Below are 17362 nucleotides of genomic sequence, written 5' to 3'. Positions count from 1 at the left end.
CGCAAAAAGCGGCCGATCGCGACAAAATTTACCGTACCTTCGAGTTTATCAACTTTACACCTACCCTGAAAATTTCATGAACCTGATCCAAATAACCTTTGACCTGTGACCTACTTTTCGAGACCATATTTGGCCGGAATCGTGATTCGGCGTAATTCGGCTCGCATTAGCCGCGCGTTTGCAGTCTTTTCGTGGTTTCAAGCGTTTAAACATGCGATATGATGTTGCTCCCATGCATTAGGGTGGGTGTCGAGGTCACCTGAAGGTCAGGTCAAATCATTGGCCTTTGATGTCCTCGGTTCACTTTTTCGAGTTTTACATGTTTCTAGGCTAGTTTTTGGAGCTGAATTCGAATTAAGCCACCATTTGAACATTCACGAAGTAGTTTTGGTGCCTTCGTAACACGTTACGAAGCTGTCTGAGGCGGTTGACACCTACGAATACCCGTTAGAACCCCTACCGGATGACCTGACCTGATCTGACCCGACCTGGCCTAAACGCATGAAGACATCTTCTGTGATCAAAACTAACATGATATTCGTGATCAGCACCCCGAAAAAAACCCACAGCAGCCACACTTTACGACGTTCTAACAGGTCCTGATTTTCCCGACTTTTGGGTCACTGACCTGACCTGGAAGGTCAATCAATGACCTAGGACCTTTAAATTGGGTATCATCGGCTTCCTCTCGTCACAGGCAGCCCACTCCTTTTTTTCCACGAAGCTCTAGCGATCAAGGGCGAAACGGCAATGGGTGTCCAACGGACCCCCCCCCCCCCTCCCCTATACTTTCGCAGCTGGCAAAACAGCAATACGGGCGAGGGTTAAAATACAAAGGCTCAAGACCAAAAGGTTGGGATATGTATCGAATAATGCTCAGTGAAAGTGTTTCAGCAAATGGATGCAATGAATTTACACAGGGTGCAGACGATATTCGTATTTTGTACGCAGGTTTTAGTTCACAAAATTTCCTACTTAAAGATTGACTTTGACCGACAATGTGTATGGTTCTACAAAGGATGCATTCATATTGCATTTATACGAGTATCGAACAAAAACATCTATATGGAGATATGAAAACTCCAACTTCTTTGAAAATAAACGAAGCAAACTTTGCTCTCTGCGTCGAGAGTTCGGGAAGTTTGAAAGTAATGCGTGATTTAGGCAACATAAATTACCTCAGATATTGTCAAGTTGTAGGACTTGTTAGCTGATTATGTGCGAAAGACGACATATTGCTTTGGATGTGATTATGAATGAGCGTGGGGTGAGCACGGTCCCACTGTTCGGAAGGGCGCACGACTAGCGGTCTCTGTACGAGGGGCGGCGGTTAGAAGTGTCCCAGGGCGATCGATCGCCGGCCCGACATGACCTAGCTGTGCGCGTGTGTGAGGGACGCGGTGCCACCGTCTCCGGACGTCACGGTCAGCGGTCGAGCCACAGTCTGCGGGCCGGCTGCGCGCTGCACACCCGGGGAGGGGAACACTACTGGCGGCCCGCGCGGCCGGGACACAGGACAGGCTGCACTGGCTACAGGGGCCGGGTCGGGCCGGCACAACGTCACCGACCGGGCGGCGGCGCATGCGGCACATACCATCCATGAATACAAGTTGGCGCTTGTACTTGGCAAAAAACCCTGGGGCAAGACGGGGTCGGTTAGTACTGGTATGGGTCGGCGGCACCGGCGGGTCCGGCCGACGGTTCACTGGCGGGGGAGGCAGTGGAGGGGGCCGCGGCGGGAGGCAGAGGACTGCAGAGCAGGGGACAGAGGACTGCCGAGCAGGGGACAGTCCGGAGAGAGCAGTGAAGCCGGAGTCGGCGTCCGTTTCGGCGGGGTCAGAGCAGTGAAGCCAGAGTCGGTGGTGTTGGTGGGGAGACCGAGTGGCCCGTCGGCCGCTGCTCTCTGGGTACTCACATCCCTCGTAGACCTCGAGCGGGGTGTGCACCCCCGAGCGGCTCGTGTTCACCTCGCGGCCCAGCGTCTCGCTGGGCGAGAGCTGGCCGCTGTCGGCCGTGTGGTCCGCCATTTTGAACAGCGGCGCGTCGAGCACCGGCCGGCCGGCGCCGTCCTCGATGACGCCCTCGTCGCTCAGCTGCAGGTCCTTCTCGTAGCGGTAGGTGAGCGTCAGACTCTCGGCCCGGTTAACAATGTCCTGGCGGCGGGCGGCAGGAGTGAGCGCTCAGCGGCGCTCCGGCAACAAACACCGGCACACATCCGTCAGAAACAGTGGTGGTAGGTGAAATAGAAAAAAAAACACAATTTACTCATGTGTTTCCTGCCTCACACACCTAGTTTATTCAGTCGTGCTATGATGCAGATTATGTGCAGCATGTACCGACTACCGAAGACGACGTCAATGGGCAAACCACTTGATTTTATCGTGCACCATTGAATATTACCGGCGAACTGAAAATCTTACGCAGAGAAGGTGGATATAACATACCTACCGAGTACACATGCGGTCAGCGGCAGTGGCGGCGTTACCTTGAGCGCCTGCGTGCGCCGGGTGAAGATGGTTGTGATCTGGGACGCCATGAGAGCCAGCTCCTGTTCGGGCCGGACAACGTCGAACCGGACGCTGTGGCGCATACTGTGGCCGAAACTCTGCCGGGCGCACACACGGCCGCACCGGTCAGCGTGTCCCAACGACCCGCAACACCTCCTCCCGACCACATACAAACACACACGGCCGCACCGGTCAGCGTGTCTCAACGGGCAACGACCCACAACACCTCCCGACCACATACAAACACACACGGCCGCACCGGTCAGCGTGTCCCAACGACCCGCAACACCTCCTCCCTACCACATACAAACACACACGGCCGCACCGGTCAGCGCAACACCTCCCGATCACATACAAACACACACGGCCGCACGGTCAGCGTGTCCCAACGACCCGCAACACCTCCTCCCGACCACATACACACACGGCCGCACCGGTCAGCGCAACACCTCCCGATCACATACAAACACACACGGCCGCACCGGTCAGCGTGTCCCAACGACCCGCAACACCTCCTCCCGACCACATACAAACACACACGGCCGCACCGGTCAGCGTGTCTCAACGGGCAACGACCCACAACACCTCCCGACCACATACAAACACACACGGCCGCACCGGTCAGCGTGTCCCAACGGCCCACAACACCTCCTCCCGACCACATACAAACACACACGACAGAGCACCGGTCAGCGCAACACCTCCTCCCGACCACCATACAAACACACACGACCGCACCGGTCAGCGTAACACCTCCCGACCACATACAAACACACACGGCCGCACCGGTCAGCGTGTCCCAACGACCCGCAACACCTCCTCCCTACCACATACACACACGGCCGCACCGGTCAGCGTGTCCCAACGGGCAACGACCCACAACACCTCCCGACCACATACAAACACACACGGCCGCACCGGTCAGCGTGTCCCAACGACCCGCAACACTTCCCGACCACATACAAACACACACGGCCGCACCGGTCAGCGTAACACCTCCCGATCACATACAAACGCAACGCAGAGCTGCAAACGGAAGGTTCAGACGGCTTTGCCACCAGGCCCTTCCTTTTACACATCACACTTGTTGAGAAGCAGATGCACTGGATGAAATTGTGCACAGGTAGGCAAATTTAGCATTATTTACAAAATTGTGCACAGGTAGGCAACTTTAGCATTATTTACAATCATTTCCTCAAAGGATTAACTGCTAACTTCAGGCTCTATCAGGAGGGCTTCCTTATCCTCTCTCCCCTCCCCCTATCCATTCTCCCTTACCCTTTCTCACTAATCCAGTTGTTACACTTCAAAATTGACCCTAACATATTGGTAATACAACATTTAAAGTCCCCAGTGTTCACAGCTATGCATGAAATGATTTGCCAAAGAAACATTGATCAAAACTTGAAAAAGGAGCTGGGTTTGGTATATAAGTCTAAGCAATCACATTGCGACTATGTACTACCTTTCAAAACAAAATTTAAAACAATAGTGACACTGAGTCACATTTGGCATGCCCAACAAGTAGCAATCCAAAAGTTATTATGTAGCAGGTAGCAATTATATGAAAGAGCAAGATGGCACTCTGAACTCACATCTTGAAGTGTTTCATAATCACTGGCAGACATGAAGTCTTCTTTTAGCCGAATTCCCAGCTGAGCAGCCCAATGGTTGACCCTAAAAATGATTTCAGTGTCAGAATAGGACAGAGACAAAGCTGATACAAAGTGCAGCAGAGAAGAAAATGTCAATGGATAAATTCACAGGGAAGCAACAGACATTACAAAGCAGATGATGAGCACGGGAAACTGACATGGTAGCCCACCGATATGAATAAGCAGACTCACACATCTGATGATGGTATTTCACTGCCGATGCTTATACTGAATGCCATCAGCAACTGGATGAGCCTGATAGCATGCATTTTCTAAAAGGTAGTCGTCACAGCGATTGAGATTGACAAACAAAGTTTCAAATCAATTAAGACAATGGTTCTGTGCAGTGTGCACTGTAATAAGCTTCATTCATTTGTCCATGCCATGGGAAAATATAGCTCAATTGCCCATGGATGACACCATGAAGCATAGCTCAACATGATTTCAGCTTCCTGGGTCACATTACAACAGAAGCCTGAAACAGAGGAGTTAAGCATTAACTATACATATTGTCAGGAGTCAGGCCTGGGTGGGGTGTCATAAAATTACTCCAGTATTACCTCAAGAAGTTAGAACTTAACTTGAGGCTAAGCAGAGAAATTCCCGCAGCCAGTTGTGGACCCATGACCCATGGCTGGAGACTGGAGAGCGGCCACCAACCAACGACCCCATTGACTTCTCACTAATTGGTGTATCACAGTGCTGCACATTTCTGGACCCTCTTCTCATTCTCAGGCCCCCATCAAAGTGTAGACAGTGGTGGCACCAGTGACAGCAGAAGCTGACTGCCGGTGAAGCCCTGCCATCAATTGAATCAGCCAATGCATTGGTCTGCACTCAGCACAGGGACCCAGGGACATGCACCAAACAGGGGCCCGCGCCACCTTCACACTGGTGGTGGCAGATACCTGGTTGAACGCACACACCTGGTTGAACGCACACTGCTGAGTGCGGTGTGTGCGGTGTGTCCAGCAGGCGTGGGGGTAGGGGATGGGTAGGCCGTTCTGACGTCACGGCTGCGTGCGTTGGACGGTCCGCTGTGGCCAGTCTCGACCGGCCACAGCGGTCGCTGTGTGCGGTGACGGAAGGCTGACGTAGGGACGCAGTGGGCGGAGCTTGGAGGCTGTGTGCGGTCCGACCGCACACAGGGCCCGTGAACAGCCCTCTGAAGTTTTTATAGGTCAAAAGCAAAATATGAAGTTTTTCATGAAAAACTATAAAAGTAGTTAAGCTAGACAAAAACTAATAGCACCATCGTGATCCTCTTGTCAATCCTCATTAAAGCATTCATGTGTTGACCAAAAAGTCAAGGTTGAAGGTCAGAGGTTGACCTCAGGTCACGTGGCCTGAAGGTCATCATGTGTATCATTTGATGACGACTGATGCACCTTAACAAGCTGAATGACATGATACCATTTGCACGGCTGCATCTCATTCCTGTAAGGAATTATTAGCCAAAACAAACTTTGGCGACCTTTGAAAACATCACATGGCCTTACACTTGCCCAATAGCAAACAAGACCTCAAAGTAGTCAAGACTGATCACATATGAAGTCATTTAAGGTAAAGTGGGCCATAACAACGCGTTTCAGTGAAAACAAAATCAGGACGTTGCATGTAAATCCGTTGATTCCTCCCCCCCCTCCCATACTGCAAAGTATGGCTGGTAGGTCGACGAGGTGCACTGTAGAGGTGTCAATCGGAACCAAAAATTTTGGAATTCCGAAAATTTCTGAATTCCGATTCGGAAAACGGACCGACAAGTGACAAACACATCGGACATATTCGGAAAACTAGTTGAAAGTTACAAATTTCTTAAAGGGAGATTATGACCTTTTTCCACAAAATCTGAGTTAGGACCATTTTCTGACAAAACACAACAAGTTATAATGTAAATTAAAACCATTTTGCTCAATTCGGTACCTTGCCGCAAATATCTCAACTTGAAATCACGTTAGCGGGGAGCGCTGAAAATGACCGTTGAATGAGTACTTACATCACTTTTTGGTACTTGCATGTAATTTTGTCAAATGAGCGTATTCCTTACATTTGATCTTCATCACATCTAGTTAGTTAATGGTCGTCTATAGTGCCTTCAAAAGATATTCATGGTTTGGGGGTGGTTTATGTCTAAATTTACGCAACTATTTTTCCTGTTCATCATCTGTCGCCATATGCTGCTATTTTAGTAGCAACGACTCAATTTTGAATCGGTCCCGCCGACTGCACAATAAAAGAAGATAGATACAACACTTTCGCGGCATCACTGAAAAACTTATGCAGTACTGTTATCAAAATTCTCATAACACCGTTCGACAAACCTGAAGTCTTTTTGAAATAAATATGCTTGTATTTTTCGCTTCAGGCTCTGAGGCCAAAATAATGAATTTCGTAGTCGCAATCGCAAGATTTGGCTGCGTTTCTGGCGCTTGCCGTTCATTTGTGGCGCAAAATAATACTTGAAAACAAAGAAGAGTAGGCACTATGTGCCCCCGAATTAGAATCTAATTAATTCTAAACCGAATTAACTCTAATTCAAATTAGAATCCTTACAACCAAGCAACGACAAGGCGATAACATAAACAAAAACCCAAGCGTCGCTGTTTGAAACAAAAGCGCCATATACTGCGACTTTTTTATAGAGAAGGACAACGCATTTCGGTGGGTGTTACAAGTACTGCAAGTACTGCTTCTTTTTTGCAAAAATAAAACCTTTTTCACATACGAAAATGTGCTAGGAAATTTTCATATTTAATAGAAACTACAGTAGAAATAGTATAGATGTCGAGTAATTTTTATTTAAGAAAAAAGAAAGCTCATTATCTCCCTTTAAATAAGTTAAAAAATTCAAACTTATTTCCATTATCCATATGCAAATTGCAAAACATGTCATCAAAATTGGCAGGGGATAGGTGCATCATATATCATTTATAATTATAGTGCAAGATGAACATAAACATGATTGCATGTAGCAGGTAGCTCTCAGTCAAATAAGGTACATAACTACCTATACTGTGCCATCTTTTAACTCTAAATTTGGAAATGTGTTTACAAATGGCAATAGCCATTGTTGTCAGCAAGCCCATCATTAGATACTTATACTTATACTTATAAAGTTCGGAATTTTGAAAGGCCACTTGGCCTCAAGGATCCGGTCCTATCGAGCTCCTTACTGACTCAGTGTCCTGACTCAGTCGTTAAGGTGAGTTGTGTGTTTCAAATGTGCCCAGTGTTTGTCCAGTCTGGCTTTGAAGGCGTTTAGGCTGGGGGCATCGACAACTGATGGCGGGAGTCCGTTCCAATCGTTGATGACTCGGACGGAGAAGACATTTCGACGCACTCGGGATACGGCCCTCGGTTTCGACAGCTTCCATTGGTGTCCGCGGGTGTTGCCTGTCGCTGCCGCCGCAAAGAATCTCTCTGCCTCGAGGTCAATCCCCTGTCTGAGCACCTGGTAGACGGTTATCATGTCGCCCCGGCGTCGGCGATGGTATAGAGACGGCAGGTCGAGAATCCGGAGCCTCTCCTCGTATGGCTGATTTCGGATGGCGGCAACCAGCTTCGTAGCTCTCCTCTGGACCTTTTCAACGCGCCTCTGGTCCTCCCGATTGAAAGGTCCCCAGATGGAGTTCGCGTATTCCAGGTGAGGTCGCACCATCGTTCGGAACAGCAGAGGCAGAGTGTTCTCGTCTAGGAGGGCGAAGCTTCGCCGGATCACGGACAGGATGCGCGATGCTTTCGAAATCGCCGCGGCTGCCTGCTCACGGAACTTGAGTTGGTGGTCGACGTGGATTCCGAGGTCCTTCTCCACCGGGGTCTGGTCCAGCTGCGTGTCGCCCATGTGGTAGACGTAGTTTCCATTGTGGGAGCCCAGATGCAGTGACTTGCACTTTGTTCGGTTGAAGGGCAGCTGCCAGCGTTCCGACCATTCAACGAGTGTATCTAGGCAGCGGCGTATTTAGAAAATCGCGAAGGGGGGGGCCAAGGGTTTGGAGGGCGCCACCTCACCCAAGGAGGGCGCCATACGGTCGCGAGATAAAAAAATCGCTCAGTGGGGGTTGGGGGGTTGGGAGGCGTTTTTTACCATGCCACCAGTTTTTTTTTTTGCGTAACCTCGTATAGGTCGTGCTGCATTGATTTTGCATCGTGTGTATTCTTTATACTCCAGGTCACAAAAGGTCAAGTGTTCTTGAAATGCTGCGCCGAAGGCGCGCGAAATTTTTGAAAACAACCTTTTCCTCCGCTTTTTAGGCACTGTTCCTCCGCCTTTTATACGATCACTGTTCAAAGCTCCTCTCGCTCTTTTACCAAATTTGAAGGTGTAAAAAATACCTAAGGTTTGGTCGGGCCGCTGCCACACAAACTGTACAGAAAGCTTGGCTCATGGGTGTCGATGTATAAAAGTTTATTGGCGGTGGCATATCTACGCACCAGATCACCGTATCGGATTGATACCGGAGCGCGAGATGCGTAAACATCATCCAAATTACCTCAGACCAGCCTTCATAGCCTTCTCACAGATGCATACAGTGTACCCACATAACCAGTTTCAATCACCGAAACTTCAGATGCCTGCTGTTGCGCCCGAACCTGTTGACAATACTTAATCGTAATCCATATAGATGCCATGATGCACGTAAAGTAGGATCAATCCGTTAAAGGGACCCTCCCACCTTAACATTAGATTTGAGTTGAGATAGCCAAAATGGGGTCCCTGGCTCACAATTACCGGTTTCGGCACTCACAACATCGAGAAATGCCTTAAATCGGAAATATTGAATTTCAAAATTGCAGCATTTTGATTCAGAGGGGCTAATGCTTAGGAATACCCCTCTGAATGTGTGACGTCAGCGCAGATATCTAACGATTTTTAAATGTTTGACTAAAACGTTTTGTAGCACGCGGTGGTATATGCTATTTGTTCGCAACATCTGCCGCAAACGCCGCACTTTTAAAATAAAGTCGCTAGAAACAGCGGAGATCCCAAAAAAGTAAACAAAAGTAAAAGTATAATATCTTGAAAACCGGCGAATATTTTTCGGTGAAATTTGGTAGATATTCGTTTTCGCTCTTTCTGAACCGAGCGACATCACTTTCATGCCAATTCATAAACTTTTTTGAAGGTGGGAGGGTCCCTTTAAGACCAAAGACGTGTTTTATGCATCGTAGAGCGTAGATAGTTTTGGTAGGTATAGATACTTCATTCATTGTGCTGAATGCACGTTCATTAGTGGCAGTTTTCACAGGCAAGACATCAACTATGTGCAATAGAACGACTAAGTTGAAAAACATGCCAAAGGAGTAAATAAATGATAGGAGGGCAGCGATCAACGGATGTTGCCAATAGGTAGAAGGGCTGCGATCCACAGGAGGGCACTAATAGGTAGAAGAGCCCCGATCAACATCCCGAGTTTCGACAGTAGGGCACCGATAGGTAGGAAGTTGGCGAGCAGCAGGAGGGCGCCAATGGATAGAAGGGCAGCGATCAACAGGAGAGCACCAATAGGTAGGAGGGCGCCGATCAACAATCAACAGGAGGGCGCCACCAGGTAAGAGGGTGGCGAGGAACAGGAGAGCACCAATAGGAGGGTGGCGATCAACAAGAGGTTGCCAATAGGTGGGAGAGCGGTCATCAACTGGAAAGTCGCCAATGAGCGGAAGGGTGACGATTAAAATGGGGGTGGCAATGGTGAGGAGGGCGCCTTTGCTCAAGAGGATCACACGAACAGGAGGGCGTCTGTGCGGAGGGCGCTGGTCAACAGGAAGGTGCCAGTGGATAGGAGGGCGGTGATCAACAGGAGGGTGCCAGTGGTTAGGAGGGCGGCGATCTACACGAGGGCGCCAATAGGAGAAGGGCCCCGATTAACATTCAACAGGAAGGACTAGGGAACCAATAGGTAGGAGGGCGGCACTGAACAAGAGGGTGCCAAAAGGGAGAAAGGCGGCCTTCAAAATTTCACATGAGGGCTCAATAGGTAGGAGAGCGCCAATAATTATGAGGACGCCGATCAGCAGAAGGGCGGCAATGTGTAGCAGGGTGGCGACCTACAGGAGGGCGCCTTCGGGTGAGAGGGCGCTTATTTACAGGACAGCGGCTTACATAGGCGACCACCGTTACGCTTAGAGAGCTACAGCCTACAAATGTGGTTGGAGGGCGCCCGAGGGAGCCCTCCAACCGTATTTGGAGGGCGTATTTGGAATGGGCGTCCTCCGAGAGCGCCCTCCATCCGTATTTTCCCTGTAAACACATTCGCGATTGGAGGGCGCCCTCCAGTCGCGATTGTTTTTCGATTCGATTATATCACAATTGCATTTGCGATTGGAGGGCGCCTTCGGCGCCCTCCAATCGCAAAGGGCGCCTTCGGCGCCCAAGGGGGGGGGGCCATGGCCCAGTGGCCCCCCCCCCTGCCTACGCCCCTGTATCTAGGTCAGCTTGGAGGGTGAGAACGTCTGATGCCCGGCTGACACTCCTGTAAATTTTCGTGTCGTCTGCGAACATCTTGATTGAGGACGCGACTTCACCGGGCAGATCGTTGACGTACACGACAAATAGCAGCGGCCCCAAGACAGTTCCCTGTGGCACCCCGCTGGTCACAGCGGCCCATTCCGACCTTGAGTTGTTCACCCGAACCCTCTGTTGCCTCCCCGTGAGGAACGCCTGCACCCAGTTCAGAAGCTTGCCATCAACGCCGCCATCAATAGATAACACAGTTATGATGGAAATCTCCATAGTAAAATTAGAATTGGAGCTTTCTATAGACCTCCTAATCAATCAAAGCAGGCGGATCTAGCCATGGTTGATGAAATAGAAAGAGGCCTAGATAAAAATACTGTCCTTTTAGGAGATTTCAATCTCCCAAAGTTGTCAAAAGAAGGAACAAGCCACAACTGGGAAACTACTCTATTCAGGGAAAATTTTGAAGAATGGTTCCTGACACAACATGTATTGCAGGCGACCAGAAAAGATGAACTACTTGACTTGGTTCTAACTAACAATGAAAACTTAATTACATATGTCATGGTGGGAGAATCCATTGGAAATAGTGATCATGCTATCATAAGATTCAGCATAAATTGTCGCTTGAAGAAGAAAGGTGTAAGAATGTATATTACTCCAAATTTTGCCAAGGGAGATTATGATGCAATCAGATCGTTCTTGACTTGTATGAAATGGAGCGCAATGTTTGAAGGTAAAAATGTTGACGAAATGTGGGTTGTTTTCAAAAATGTACTTACTGAGGCCCAGAAACGATTTATTCCCATGAGGAGGAGGCGAAGAGGTAAGATACCGAAACCACCTTGGTTTAATTGGTCGGTACAAAAATGTTTCAATGAGAAGAAAAAACATATTGTGAATTTAAATCAAATCCATCTGCTGAAAAAAGGATGAGGTATTTGAAAGCCAGAAGAACATTAAAAAGCATGATTCGTAAAACAAAGCGTACAACAGAGACACGATTTGCTAATGAATGCGGTGGAGACCTAAAAAGATTTTTCAGTTTTTATACGTTCAACAAACATGATGCACGAATTGGTCCGATTAGAAAGGATGGAATAATTTATCATGAAGACGCTGATAAGGCTCAGATTCTCAATGATCAATTTTCCAAAGTATTTACTGATGAGTGTCTTACAAACATTCCCACCAATAAAAACGATGCATGCTCACAGAAGCTTACGAGCATCCCTCTTAACCCGCGCCCCACTGGGGTCTGTGTATAACACGCCCTACTGGGGGGGGGGGCTATTCATAGCCCCCCCCCCTCCTAACTCCGAAACTACTGGGCCGATCATCAAAATTCAAACGGCGTCTGATAGCCCCGGAAAAACTGTCGAGCGAAACCTAATTTCATTGACCTCGAGGTCACCGATGACGTCACAGGTCAGGTCAAAGTAAAAATTATTAGCACTTTGGCTTGTTCACATTTTGGGCTCTGGCCGCCGTCTTACAAGTCAGATCAGGCTCATTTTTGGTTTCCACACTCGTGAACAGATGCTCTAGATACCTTGAGGGTACCAAACTTGTACTTTGATTTTCAGGTCAGGGTCAGGTCATCACAGGTCACGAAAATATTATATCATGCGTCGGTCACGTGACACATGTTTTATGGTCCATTTAGGCCATAGATTTCGAATTTGATGTCGTCTGTGTCATTCAAGGTCATTTTGAGTCGAAATTACTTTAGGTCAGGTCACTTTCAGGTCAAAAAAGGTCAAATTTTGAAGTTGAAATTTTTCAACAAAAAAGGTGTCTATTGGATGCAGTTTGAGCTCAGGAACACGATGGTGCCATTTATATTGGTGTACGATGCCAAATACGTACTGAAAATTTGATTTGAAAAATTAATAATTGTGAATTTTTTGCAATAATGCGTATAACTTGGCCATTTTTGAAGATATTTAGCTAAAACTTGCTAGAGTTAGTCATAATCATGCGTTCTGTCACATATAATCCGGTTTTTTCGAAAAGTCAAAAACTTTTTGAAAAAAATATAAAAATATAAATTTTGAATATTATTATATAAAATTTTCGAAATTTTCAAAATTTTGAAAATCCGAGATAGCAGTTTGATAGCGCGGTCAATTCTGAGTCCTTTCATGCAAAGAAATTGGATCTAGCTTAAAAACTGAGCTCTTGGGAGCGATTGCCGTGGTTCAATGTTTTGCGTCGAAATCGGACGAACATGACGTCACTCTGACGTCATTTCCGGCCGACCTATGGTAGCTACGAAGTTCAAATTTTGACACAAGGTGTCAAATTGATGCAGCCGAAGGTACTGAAAGTTTGGCGTCGATTCGTCAAGCGGTTTGGAAGTTATTGCAGAAAAACGGGAGGGGGGGCTATAAATAGCTCCCCCAGTGGGGCGCGGGTTAATCATGAGGACATTCTGAAATGTTTACAGAACCTCAAAATAAATAACACAGGTGGTCCAGATGGTATATCTGCTAGAATTTTGAAGGAAGCAGCGAAAGAGCTGTCCATGCCACTTTATATTATTTTTAAAAACTCTTTAGATACTGGTCAAATTCCTGATGATTGGAAACATGCTAACGTAGTGCCAATATTAAAAGGCGGAGACAAAACAGTGGTAGGAAATTACAGGCCAGTCAGTCTCACTTCTCTTGTATGTAAAATAATCGAAAAGATAATAAAAAAAAACACACACTGGCACATTTGGAGCGAGAAGCTCTTCTGTTGCCATCTCAACACGGGTTTAGAAGTGGTCGTTCATGTTTGACAAATTTATTAGATTTCCTTGAGCATGTAACAGACCTTGTAGATAGAGGTAAAAATGTATCAGTAGTCTATTTAGATTTTTGTAAGGCTTTTGATAAAGTTCCCCATAGAAGATTACTAACATCATTAGAAATTCATGGACTTAGCGGGGCTTTACTCAACTGGATTGAGAGCTGGTTATTAGCACGTAAACAGAGAGTAATACTTAACGGACATGAAGCGGATTGGAAGGATGTTAGAAGTGGTGTACCTCAGGGTACGGTCCTAGCCCCTTTATTGTTTATCATTTTTGTAAATTTGATAGACTCGAAGCTAACGAGCAAACTTTGGAAGTTTGCCGATGACATTAAATTAGCAAGGGAAATTACTTCCGAAAACGACAAGGAAGCACTACAATTAGATTTGAATACTCTTCATGATTGGACTCGAGAATGGCAGATGGAATTTAATATAGAAAAATGTAAAGTCCTCCACTTGGGGGGATATGGTGATGATCTATATAACATAAATGGTGAGACACTTCGAAATGTTCATGAAGAAAAAGATTTGGGGGTTTTGATCACAGATGATTTGAAATTTAGCCGCCATTGTCAGGAGGCACGGAAGAAGGCCCTTAAGATGTTGGGAATTATAAACAAAAATGTCACTTATAAAAGTAAGGAGGTCATGAAGAAACTTTACTGTGCCTATGTTAGGCCACATTTAGAATATTGTGCACAAGCTTGCCATTCTTCTTTTAAAAAAGATGTAACATTATTAGAACGGGTTCAGAGAAAGGCAACTAGGATGGTGCGGGGCTTAGCTCAAATGAGTTACAAAGATAGACTTGTGTCACTTAACATGTTCTCGCTAAATTACCGGAGAGTAAGGGGAGATTTAATCGAACTGTTCAAGATTTACAAGGGTATTGACAAACTTGACTTTCAGAATATGTTTACGATAAATTCGCATTCTACGAGGGGACATAAATGTAAACTGAAAAAGAAGTATACAAGAACGTGCTTAAGACAATCTTTTTTCACCAGTAGGGTCGTAGATATTTGGAATGGCTTACCATCTTTGGTTATCGATAGTTCCTCCATCCAGCAATTCAAGAATGGAATTGATTTATTCTTTGCAGAAAGTGGCCTAGTTTTTGACACTTGAAATGAAATCCAACACTTTTTTTCTTTTTTCTTCTTTTTTATTCGTGTCGGGATATTTATGAAATGTAGTGAAAGGAGATTGTTTATCGATGTATGTGAGATATGTCTGTATCATGTGAGTTTATGTGCATTGATTTACATGTGCATGTAACCTTGTTGGGCCCATGTGGCCTGTTGTTGCATGGAAATATATGTTATGTTATGTTATGTTATGAATATGATGTACAATCATTGACCTGTGAGAAGCACCAGACACCAAAGCAGTAATGTAGGGAATCCAAAAATAGATTTGCCTCACTTGAAAGTTAACAGAAGAGACTGAAGAAAATTGCAAATATCAAGGTGTGCCAAGTAGCACAAGAGTCTTACCTAAAAGCTCCTATCATAAAGTCATCCCCCTCTACCCCTTCCCTCCAAAAATACCCGTGCCGAAAAATAAATGCTACATAAATGCCGATACCCTATCAACAAACGTCAATAAACTAAACAATTACCAAAAGATGTGATGAAATGCGGCGAAAGTGTCATAAATGTCACCTAAGGAAAGATGGCCTCCCGATGAGAATCGGAGGAGACAAAAAAATGACGTCTAAAACAATAAATACAGTCATTTTGCTTTACAATTGAATTTTTTTCGACACATTATCATATTTTGCAATACAAATTGAATATAAATCAAACAATTTATGGTAAATGCACTTCAATAGGACAAGTTATATGAAAATGACGTCATATTATTGATTTTCTTTCACATCATCGACTCAAAGCCGGATACCATGTTCCATGGCGTATTTTCTTTTTGCAACCAAAGAGAGGCGCTGCCCGGAGAATGCCCAATTTCATCATTAAAAAACTGGCTTACGATGACCAGCTATCTTCGTGGCTTAGTAGTAAGTGTGCCGAGTGTACCCACCTCGAAATCTAATAAAGGTCGCTGACTCGCAGCGGGTCAGCCTGAAGTGTTTAACACGCATTTGTTTTTTAAGTAGCATCTGGCCAGCCGGCAACTGTCGTGAGGGCTAATGCTCGTATCTAGGTAAAACATTTGGAAATTAGACAGTCGGCAACTGCCGTGAGGGCGTTACATATTTACGTGTGTTAGATTAGGTCAGGTCTCGTCAGGTCAGGTTAGGTTTGTTTGCTTTGGTTTGGGGTAGAAAGAAGCATCTCCGGGTAGCGCCTCTCCTTGGTTGCTAAAACGAAATACGCTGTTCCATGCTACCAAGAATGGACAACACTATTCGACCGCCACCCTTGCAGCCATTCTATAACTCAGGAACTACTGGACCGATCGGAACGAACGAAACACCATTCGAATCAGGAGGTACGATTTTATCAGTCGTTTCGAAGCTCGTGACCCCAGGTGACCTCGATGACCTCAAGAGGTCAACTCGGCATTGACGCCTATTGCAGCCATTCTATAACTCAGGAACTACTGGGCCAATCGCGACGAAAACACCACCAGTCGAATCAGCGTATGCGATTTCACCAGCCGTTTCGAATATGGTGACCTCAAGTGACCTCAGTGACCTCAAAAGGTCAACTTTACGTTTTCGCCTATTGCAGCCATTCTATAACTCAGGAACTACTGGGCCGATCGTGACGAAAACACCACCAGTCGAATCAGCGTATGCGATTTCATCAGCCGTTTCGAATATGGTGACATTAGGTGACCTCGGTGACCTTGGGAGGTCACATGACCGCTGTGGCCTATGGCAGCCATTCTATAACTCAGGAACTACTGGGCGGATCGTGACGAAACACCACCAGTCGATTCAGCGTATGCGATTTCATCAGCCGTTTCGAATATGGTGACCTCAGGTGACCTCGGTGACCTTGAGAGGCCACATGACCAATGTGGCCTATGGCAGCCATTCTATAACTCAGGAACTACTGGGCCGATCGTGACGAAAACACCACCAGTCGATTCAGCGTATGCGATTTCATCAGCCGTTGCGAATATGGTGACCTCAGGTGACCTCGGTAACCTTGGGAGGCCACATGACCAATGTGGCCTATGGCAGTCATTCTATAACTCAGGAACTACTGGGCCGATCGTGACGAAAACACCACCAGTCGATTCAGCATATGCGATTTCATCAGCCGTTTCGAATATGGTGACCTCAGGTGACCTCGGTGACCTTGGGAGGTCACATGACCGCTGTGGCCTATGGCAGCCATTCTATAACTCAGGAGCTACTGGGCCGATCGTGACGAAAACACCACCAGTCGATTCAGCGTATGCAATTTCATCAGCCGTTTCGAATATGGTGACCTCAGGTGACCTCGGTGACCTTGGGAGGCCACATGACCAATGTGGCCTATTGCAGCCATTCTATAACTCAGGAACTACTGGGCCGATCGTGACGAAAACACCACCAGTCGATTCAACGTATGCGGTTTCATCAGCCGTTTCGAATATGGTGACCTCAGGTGACCTCGGTGACCTTGGGCGGTCACATGACCAATGTGGCATATGGCAGCCATTCTATAACTCAGGAACTACTGGGCCGATCGCGACGAAAACACCACCAGTCGAATCAGCGTATGCAATTTCATCAGCCGTTTCGAATATGGTGACCTCAAATGACCTCGGTGACCTCAAAAGGTCAACTTTACGTTTTCGCCTATTGCAGCCATTCTATAACTCAGGAACTACTGAGCCGATCGTGACGAAAACACCACCAGTCGATTCAGCGTATGCGATTTCATCAGCCGTTTCGAATATGGTGACATCAGGTGACCTCGGTGACCTTGGGAGGTCACATGACCGCTGTGGCCTATGGCAGCCATTCTATAACTCAGGAACTACTGGGC

The 17362-nt window shown here is 46.8% G+C and overlaps 1 protein-coding gene across 2 annotated transcripts in view; it reads right to left on the bottom strand.

Annotated features, from left to right (window-relative positions):
- LOC122376188 (voltage-dependent calcium channel subunit alpha-2/delta-1-like) overlaps window positions 1–15013 on the bottom strand; it is a 34004-nt gene extending 18991 nt beyond the window's left edge. Inside the window, exons 1-5 of one of the 2 annotated variants that reach the window (XM_043355924.1) lie at window positions 14915–15013; window positions 4355–4637; window positions 4103–4184; window positions 2486–2605; window positions 1916–2153 (exon numbers count right to left, since the gene is read on the bottom strand). In XM_043355924.1, the coding sequence (XP_043211859.1) occupies window positions 1916–2153; window positions 2486–2605; window positions 4103–4184; window positions 4355–4431 (517 nt within the window). In that variant the 5' untranslated portion in view covers window positions 4432–4637; window positions 14915–15013. Of the gene's footprint in view, window positions 1–1915; window positions 2154–2485; window positions 2606–4102; window positions 4185–4354; window positions 4638–5070; window positions 5125–14914 lie in introns of those variants that run through there. The other variant, XM_043355923.1, reaches the window with a different exon arrangement.
- Window positions 15014–17362: the final 2349 nt, after the last annotated feature.

This window comes from Amphibalanus amphitrite, unplaced genomic scaffold, assembly GCF_019059575.1.
Source record: "Amphibalanus amphitrite isolate SeventyFive unplaced genomic scaffold, NRLGWU_Aamphi_draft 002047F_arrow, whole genome shotgun sequence".
NCBI classification, from domain to species: domain Eukaryota; kingdom Metazoa; phylum Arthropoda; class Thecostraca; order Balanomorpha; family Balanidae; genus Amphibalanus; species Amphibalanus amphitrite.
Note: the sequence above shows the minus strand (reverse complement) of the source record. Positions and strands in the feature narration are given on the sequence as shown.